This window comes from Hippichthys cyanospilos, chromosome 18 (genome assembly GCF_059441005.1).
Source record: "Hippichthys cyanospilos isolate Australia breed blue-spotted pipefish chromosome 18, RoL_Hcya_1.0, whole genome shotgun sequence".
NCBI lineage: Eukaryota > Metazoa > Chordata > Actinopteri > Syngnathiformes > Syngnathidae > Hippichthys > Hippichthys cyanospilos.
The window spans coordinates 10559244-10568715 of record NC_142386.1 but is presented as its reverse complement, the minus strand read 5'-3'; the positions used below and the strand labels follow the sequence as shown (position 1 = coordinate 10568715).

Below are 9472 nucleotides of genomic sequence, written 5' to 3'. Positions count from 1 at the left end.
AACTAGCTGTCACATTGGCCTTTATTCACTAATATACGTATGCAGTCATTCTACCAAATGTAGAACAAAATTAGACCAAATGTGCATACAAAGAATGAAGGAACGGCATTTGAAAAAAATTGACCTAAGATCATGGCTACACTGACTATGGGGCATACCGGATGGTTGGTGTCGTCAGGCCCAATGCAATACAATTTTAAAATATTTTTCCCCCTTTTTCTTTGGATTATAATGGAATCTTGCTTCAATTTCATGCCATAGAAAAAGTGAATCCCATGAACATGCCTTGCATTGCACTGTTTTCAAATGACCGGAAGACAGACTTATCCTTGCTTGTTAAGAAGTAGATGCATATAAATAAATAAATACATGTGAAAATGGATTCTTACGGAACACATCGTCGTCAGGAGCCACCGTGTCTCCATCTTGTGGTCAGGATGAGAACTGCTTTTTATTACGACTAAAGGAATCCATTACATGCGAGTCATTTTTGATCAGTTTTTGTTGCTGGGTGTCATTTTCTTTGAGAAACACTTATTTAAAATATTCTTTTTCTACAATTTTCTTTTCTCGTTTGTGTCGTTTTTTTTAGTTTTATGTATTTTTTAAAGATCTGTTTCTAAACGTAAAATCCAATTACCAAAAATGACCCAGACCCGGACACAAGATAACGTTTTAATCACAGGACTCTATAATATATACCGTATATAATATATACTTTTGAATGTCGACGGCCAATGGAACGTGTCTCTGTGTGCAGGACTGTACAGTATTCAATTCCGGTGCATATTACCCGGAACTGCGTCCTATTAAGCGAAGGCTATTGTGCTCTTGCTTGAACATAATCTTTGGTGACTCCGCGGCAACGCCTACGAGGCTACGTATCCGGAAGTGTTGTTTTTCCTATTTCGGCTACTGTTGGTAAAGCTTCCTTGGAAATCGTATACTTGCATGTAATTCGCAAAGCTACGGGCATATTGCACAGCTGCTTTGTGTTACGGTTAGGGTCAGTAAAGTTCCGATTTTTGTGTGTGTGTCTGCTTGTTGGACAGTCGTCATTTGACTGGCAGGTTTCTTATAATCGCTTGGCAATCAGCTAGCCGCCGATTGCAATGGAAGGTGAAGCCCCGGCCACCGAGGACCCCGGGAGGAAACGTAGGGTACACGGCATGTTGAAGCTCTACTACGGACTCAACGAAGAAGGAAAGGCGGAAGAGAAGCCACAGTCCCTGGATCCCTGTGATATCAACGGGCCGCATTTTGACCCAGAACACTACCTCAACAAAGTAAGGCAGAAGCTCCTCTTGTCACAAAAGCAACCTTTTGCATCGACGTGTTCAGCACATTCTGCACGACTTGCTGTTTGCTAACAATGAGCTGTATGACAAAATTGACTACAGGTTTTGATCCACAAATCGAGCAAAAGCCTACATTTCATGGTTCAGCTATAATTGAACAGTACAATTCTCCCCATCATGCTGTGCACATTCTGACATCATGAGACCAAGTTGACTGCCAGCAATATGTTAGTAGTACTTCAACATTGCAAGGCATACATTGTGGTAGCCGAAGATTGCCGAAGTAACAGCAAATTGAATGTTGCCGAGTGAAAATCCTTAGTTTTGAGGGAAAAAAAAAAAAAACATGTTCAAAGTTGACTAACGCATAGTCCACATTTTCACTTGTGATAATTCAACAAACATAGAAGTCATACCACTTGTCTTATATTTAAATGATTACAGTATGCTTTATGCCCCAATTCAGCTTCGACGAGAATGCTCTCTTGCAGAGCTGATGGACCAGGAGACTTGCATGGTCAAGCAGATCCGCTCATTGGATAGTGATATGCAGACGCTGGTATACGAAAACTACAACAAGTTCATATCGGCAACAGGTCAGGGAATTCATTTTCATCCCAAATGTAATTGTTGCTTTGTTCGATTGATGATACCTTGATAATCACAACCATCTCGCCTATCTTTCTCAAGACACCATAAGAAAGATGAAGAATGACTTCAAAAAAATGGAGGACGAAATGGACTGTCTCTCTGCAAACATGGCGGCAATCACTGACTTTAGTGCTCGCATCAGTGGTACCCTTGAAGACCAGCATGCTCAGATTACAAAACTCTCAGGTGACACACTTGAACCTCACTGTTTTGTTGAGTGGGATGTGCTATGCCTTCATTTTTTTATTTTATTTTTTAGGGGTTCACACTTTGCTAAGAAAGTTGCAGTTTCTGTTTGAGCTACCCGCCAGATTAAACAAATGTTTGGAGCTGCAAGCTTACGCTCAAGCAGTGAGTTCCCACCGGCGTGCTCGCTGTGTGCTGCAGCAATACAGCCACATGCCATCCTTCAAGGGCATTCAGGACGACTGTCATGCCATCATGGACAAGCTGGCGCAGGAGCTTCGGCAAAAGTTTAGGTCAGTTTTGTTGTCTCAAGTGCATATTGGATAAGACTACTGCAAGGGTTTCACACTATATATCTTAAAAATGCCAGCTATATGTAGGTTTTTGCTTTGTAGGTGTCAACAGTAAATACAGTATATGTTTGAAAAGAGAAGAAAGAAATACCGTAATTCCCCAAATATAAGACGCAGTTTGTTTGTTTTTTTTTAACAAACATGAAGGCCAAAAGTAAGTGTGTGTCTTATAAATGGTAACTTAAAATTTAGAATGTTTTTCATTCTACACCTTTCAAGGAAGATTGATCTGTCGGTCACATACGACAAGCTTTGATGCACAAATGTGCATTTTTATATTGGCTGTATTCTTACTTACAATAATTACTGTAACGGTATGACTACGGCGAGAGGGCGGACGTCATTTGGCTGTTCCGTGTCCATCCTTGTTCAAAAACAGGATTATTACTAAAATAGAGAGGATCATATAAAAGTTAATGATGTCACTGAGACAGCTGAGGTGGGGTTGGTGTACTTTATTCTTAATCATGTCATCTGCTAAACATTTTTCTGTTGCCGTTTTGTCAAACAAGGTAGAGTATTTGAAATAATCCTATTTTTCCTGCGTGTGTTGTTCTGCTCACAGGGACGGTGGCTCAAGTGCCAAAGACTTGTCGGAGTGCGTGGAGCTGCTGTTACAGTTGGATGAGCCAGCAGAAGAGCTGTGTGAAAAGTTCCTGAGCCATGCAGGCTCTCGCCTGGAGTTGGACCTGCAAGGCCTGGAGGCCGAGATAAGAGCGAGGCCGCCCGCATCAGCCATGCAAGATGCTTCCGCATGCAGGTCCTCACCTAGCGCCGCTGCTGGCTCGCCACCTGACGGCACTCCCAAATCAAGCGCTTTCCCTTCCCCCTCTTCCAACACCGACATCCTGGAGTTCATCGACAGAGGCTGCAATGAATTTGTCAGCAGCTTGTGTTTAGTAATTACATCATATCAAGAACTTTTCATCAACCACGCTCAGACAGGCGAGCTAGCATCCAAGAATATTCCTCAGATGGCAAACAGCAAGCTGCACGCCTTCGTGGATGATCTGGCCGCTCGATATTTCTCACTGGTTGAGCGAAGGATCCAAGAAGAAAAGGGGGTCGCGGATAACTCGCTCTTGGTCCGCGCCCTTGACCGATTTCACCGCCGACTCCAGGCCGTGGCCAAGCTGCTGCCGGGCTCGTCCGTGCCCAACCGAGGCACGGAGATTGTGATCCGTGCCGCGAGCGAGCGGGTCAAGCAGTACCTGGTTGCTCTCCAGAGCTTCTACATGGACAGTTTGACCGACGTCAGGCAGGCACTGGCAACGCCTCGCCTCTCGCTGGCCGCCCCGGGGACCGCCTCTCACCTGGGCGCTTCGGCCACCGGCAGAGACGCTCCAAACAGCCTCCCGGAGCTGCTTTCCTCCCTGTCGGCGTCCATCGTCAATCAGATCAAGTCCGTGCTGGCATCGGTGCACCTCTTCACAGCCAAGGACATCACTTTCTCCAACAAGCCCTACTTTAAGGTGAATAGTCAAATACTGTGTCGACCCCAATGAACGCCTTCACGATAATGTTTTGCAGCAGTTTTTTCTTCTGAACGCAGTATTCTGATTAACTCATTCAATTTTAGATACTTTTTTTTACTAGGGATGCCCTGATCATTTTTTTTTTTTTGTACCTGAGTCCAAGTCACCTGAATCTGCTTTTACTGTGTCCCAGTTCAATACATCGGACAGAAAATTGCGTGTTTAAATTGTCTTATAATAATGTTTTGTAATTTTGTTTAAAAAAAAAAAGTCCAACATATTTTTCTATGTCTAAAGAAGCAACGGTTTAAGCCAAAAAATCTGAAATATTTAAACTATATAGGGTTTTCAGCAATGTGTCCATCTAGCATAGAGCACATATTATTTTTTTTACTCCTTTTGGCAATAACTTTGCTTTTCTTGCAGTTAAAATTAATGAAAAAATCATGAAATAAATAGCTCCTAAGCCCTAATTACTTCTCTCATTTCCAATCATCTGAAAATCAGGTCCAATTTCCATTGCTCACGTGATCTTCATTACATACGAGTCAAAAATAAATATTTTTGGCTAAAGGAGGGTCTAAAAATGGCTGCCCCCAAATTTATTCAGCCGGTTACTACAGGTGTGTAATTCAAGGCCCAGGGGCCAGATAGAACCCACCACATCATTTTATGTGGCCTGCAAAATGCTGATTTGACTTCAAGTTTCTGGCTAAAACACTGAAGTTGCAAGTTGACCTCAAAAAACTTTTTTTTTTTTTTTTTTGTGATGATCGTTTGGCTTTTTCTAAACTCGTTTATTTATCATTGAAATCTTTTAGGGCGAATTTTGCTGCCAGGGTGTCCGCGAGAGCCTCGTGGTAGGTTTCATCAAGTTTGTGTGTCAGTCCTCTCGTCAGTTCTGTGAAAGCGCAGGAGACAAAGGGGGGTCCACCCCGCCAGCCCTGCTCCTGCTCCTTTCTCGACTCTGCTTGGACTACGAAACCTCCACCATCTCTTACATACTCACTCTTACTGACGAACAGTTCCTGGCACAGGTAACGGCTTGTCCTCACTTCCTTATTTTATCGAGCTCAACTACACAGCTTGACTTTTGCGTTGAACTTTTTAACTTTACTTCTGGCTAAATGTTTCCTTCTTTTTGTGGATTTTCAGCATCACAGTCCGGCAACGGCCGTCACCGCCCTTTGCGCAGAAGCCAGGGAGGCAGCGCAGAAGCTACTTAACCATTACGTCAAGGTAGCTGGGGAAAACCCATTTATTAAAGTATCAATTGTCCGGACTCTTAAAAAACGTGAAAATAATGTCCCTGGCATTCAATGAGGGAATGTTTTTTTAAAAATGTAAGAATTTTGAAATTTGTCAATGTGTTTTGTGTCTCCAATTGCTTGCTAATGAGGCAACTAAGCCAGCAAAGCTAAAGCGGCATTTTATTTTATAATGCTGTTTTTGACTAAATCATTGGAAATTGACCTGATTTGTTATAAGGAGGCGTGCAATTTTTATTTTCTAAACTTCATTATAGCTGAAAAGTCACAAATATACTTGTCAAATTGAGTCTTTTGGTAAATAAAAAGGGCACTTATTGCATTTTTGCATTTAAAAACGCTTATACATTTTAGATAAGCTTGTTGTTGTTTTGTTTTGATTCCACCAAAATATGCAATGGGGTCCTTGGAAAATGTGCTTTCTAAAACAGGTCCTTGGCTCCAAAAGTTTGAGAACCCCTGACCTAAAGTACCACTCAATATATTATATAAAATAATCATGTTAGTACATAAAATAATTGATTAGTTTAGTACTTATTACCTTAAGTGATTACCTCCATCCATTTATCCCATTCATTTTCTGTTGCTGCTTTTCCTCACAAGGGTCGCAGGCCTGCTGGTGCCTATCCAAGCTGTCTATGGGCAGTAGGCCGGGGACACCCTGAACTGGTTCCAGCCAATAAACTAACTTTATTCATCTTAATTCACCAGCCATTTTAGACCCTCCTTTTTACATATACATACATACATACATACATACATATACTGCACACACACATACATACACACCCACTGTCACACTATATGTGCCTGGAACTGAATGTCTGAACTTAAAAAGTGCTAAAATATTCATTTGGGGTTGAATGAGCTAAGCTTGACTTCAATGAATGCATTATGTCCTTGTGTTGATATTTGCAGGTTCAAGGCCTAATAATTTCCCAGATGCTCAGAAAAAGCGTTGAAACCCGAGACTGGGTCAACACCATCGAGCCCCGCAACGTGCGTGCGGTGATGAAGAGAGTTGTAGAGGACACCACCTCCATTGACGTGCAGGTGACACACTTGGCCGCAAAATGCCGTTCTCCGTATTATTTAGGCTGACCTGCTACATCTTATGTCCCCCTAGGTGGGTCTTCTGTATGAGGAAGGTGTGAGGAAAGCGCATAGTAGTGACTCGAGCAAAAGGACTTTCTCTGTCTACAGCAGCTCAAGGCAGCAAAGCCGCTATGCTGCAAGCTACACACCAAGGTACTGTACTATTAGCATTTACTTTTCCTTTTGGAGGACATAGAGATATTTTTATGGTACAACACGCTACGATAGAAATTTACAGAAGTATAAAACTTCAATATCATGTTAAGAGATAAGTCAAAATATGAGTCAAATTTGTATAAAGTGATGTTACACAAGTTTTTTTCTAGTATGGCAGCAGTTGACTTATGTAGAAATCAGCTTTATACATTTATGAGGTGTTTTGTTTCCGCCACTGGGTGTTATTTGAAAACCAGTTGGTAATTGGGCTGGGGGGGATAAAAGCTGATAAAAGTCGGATAAGTGATCTTTAAACATTGGTTGGCTAAAAATATTCACCTCTCATGTTTGCTCCACCGTTTTCTACACAGACGTTTCTTGCAGGCATATACATTGTTGCAATAGTTGTAAGAGAGAAAGACTCCAGAAAACAGGCAGTATGACAAGTTTGGAATCATTTCCAATTCGAAAAAAGAGTGACAACCACAAAGTCATTTTGAACTAGAGCCAAACTAGATAAAAAATAAAACGCAAGCATCTTGCTCCAATCCGTGTCTTAGTTCACCACCTAGTGGCCAAATAGCTGGTGCTATTTTAATGTTTATACACTTTTTGCTTTTAGTAATTAGCAGGCTTTCATTTAAGCCAATATTAGAATATGGCGTTTCCCAAAATAATAGCATGCTAATTTTAATCATGATTGCTAACTATTTAGCATTGACACATTATGTCGGTGTCTTAATAATTCATGTGTAGGAGATAATAAACAATGAGTATTTATATTCACTAACGTCAACCTTAATAAATAACTCATGTAATTTGAGGAGGTCGATTGCTCAATTATCTTGTTGAGTATTTAAAAAAAATAATCAATTTAAATAAGGTTCGATTTGACAGCCTGAATTGGTCATGCCAACTGAGTCTTGCCTATAGAAATGTTTATAATTGCCAATTAATATTCTATATTTTAAACTCAACTTTGAATTTGACTTTTAAAGACAGATAAATGGGGTTAAAGATTTTTGTTTTTAATTGCATAAATATATGTATAGGTATTTACTTGCACAATGCCATTTCCTAGCATCTTATACTAAACTCCCCATATGTTTATATAATGATAGTGTAGTAATGGGACAACACTGTACTAATCTCTTACTGTATTAAACACAGCGTTGGTGCCGTTTAAAAAAACCTCCTCCATCCCTCAAAAAAATACAAATGTTTGAATATTTTAGGAAAAAAAAAATGAAGGTAAGTATCTCAGGATTGAAGAAATTGGCAGAAATATGTGAATAAGTAAATAATGAACTGCAAATCCGTAGGTGGTTACTGTATAGCTAGCAACCGTGTGCAGTTGTTGAAGTTGAAACAATATTAAACTATATTAGAATTCACTTCTTTGCATTTTGTTATGTATTCACTTTTGCTATTTGCCCTTTCCGCAGTGCTCCCATGGACACCAATTTATTGAGCAACATACACAAATTGTTTTCTGAACGCATTGACATCTTCAGCTCAGTGGAGTTCAATAAGGTGAGTCTTGTCACTTACAAAAACACATCCAAACACTCATTTGTGTTTTTTTTTGTTTGTTTGTTTTTTCCGTAGGTTTCTGTGATGACGGGAATAATAAAAATCAGCTTAAAGACATTCCTGGAGTGCGTTCGGCTGCGCACGTTTGGCCGCTACGGCCTGCAGCAAATCCAGGTTGACTGTCACTACCTGCAGATGTACTTGTGGCGGTTTGTGTCGGACGAGAACCTTGTCCATTTCCTGCTGGATGAGATAGTGGGGAGCTCCGCCCACCGCTGCCTGGATCCGTCACCCATGGAACAGAGCGTCATTGAAGTTATCTGTGAGCGAGGTTAAATGCTCAAAGTGCACCGCCGACAGAGCGTACACGTGTGCCGGATTGTATCAAACACTGGAATCTTACCATTTTGTTGAGCGTATTGTAATGTTAGTTGTAGAAAACATTCACCATCTGTCTGTGTGTTAATACAATAAAATTGCCAATCTAACTAATTAATCAAGGACGCTAATAACGCAAAAAAAGCAAGTAAGCAGACACTATACGTTTTGTTTTGTTTTTTTCCTTACATACTTTTAGTGGTGCTCCAAACGCTGCAAATTACTGTATTTTAAAGCTGTACTTATTTTTTTTGGTTAGAAATTATTCATTAATTAAGTGATTGGGAACAGAGTATTATGTATTTATGAATGAAAACTTGACCTTATTAAACTGCAACCATGCTTAATGCTGTATTAACTTAATATTTAATGTTGGTTCTGTAATCTGATGACTAAATAAAGTATATGTTTTGCTTTTATTTATGGAACATATAAAAATATTTAAAAAAGGAATGAATAAATAAAATATTAAAAGTATCATCAATAGATATGCCACTTCAAGACTGTTGTGTAGGAGATGGAGGAAGTATAAAAACGTAATCCTACCGCTTGTTCTCTATTATTACATTATATTCAAACATTAAGTTATAATACAGCAATGCAAGTACTTTTGCGAAAACCCCTCAGGAAAGAGAAATTCACGCCCACCTGCTTGCCACAATGACAAATAAGATCAGGATAAATCAACTTTCAACAAATGTTTACTTTTTTTAAACAGATTTTATACAGGTTAGTTTGAAACAGAAGAAAAATAACAGCACATCAAAGTGCTATAAATTAACCCTTTTACACACACATTTGTTTTTGGTTACGATCGGGTTTTTTTTGTTTCTTTTTTGATAGTTAATGGCTTTTTATCAATCTTATTTTACATCTAATTCAAAGCAATAAGTTAATCTGTAGTGTTCACATGGTTTATGTCAGTGTTTTATATTTAGTACAGATTAGTGATTCGATCGCACTATTAATTTAATGTATAAATGAGCTGTATGGCTGATATTTAATAAATTAGTGTTCTTATTGTGTGTGGCAAACCATCGTTTTCTGTTTTATCTCTTTGATTTTTGCCCAAGAATACT

At 39.7% G+C, this 9472-nt stretch overlaps 1 protein-coding gene across 1 annotated transcript; it reads left to right on the top strand.

The window, feature by feature from the left end:
• The first annotated feature begins 891 nt into the window (after nt 1-891).
• vps51 (VPS51 subunit of GARP complex) lies at nt 892-8812 on the top strand. Its single transcript, XM_088441794.1, has 11 exons — nt 892-1286; nt 1765-1894; nt 1989-2135; nt 2209-2428; nt 3054-3960; nt 4785-5000; nt 5119-5202; nt 6150-6284; nt 6358-6479; nt 7928-8015; nt 8091-8812. The coding sequence occupies exons 1-11, from the start codon at nt 1113-1115 to the stop codon at nt 8349-8351; spliced, it is 2484 nt and encodes an 827-aa protein (XP_088297920.1). The 5' UTR covers nt 892-1112; the 3' UTR covers nt 8352-8812.
• The last annotated feature ends 660 nt before the right edge of the window (nt 8813-9472 follow it).

Excerpts from the sequence above, each read along its gene's own strand:
- vps51 (XM_088441794.1), top strand. The coding sequence starts at position 1,113 with ATGGAAGGTGAAGCCCCGGCCACCGAGGACCCCGGGAGGAAACGTAGG. Across the intron at positions 2,136-2,208 it reads TCAGATTACAAAACTCTCAG|GGGTTCACACTTTGCTAAGA; the intron begins GTGACACACTTG and ends TTTATTTTTTAG. Across the intron at positions 8,016-8,090 it reads GCTCAGTGGAGTTCAATAAG|GTTTCTGTGATGACGGGAAT; the intron begins GTGAGTCTTGTC and ends TTTTTTCCGTAG.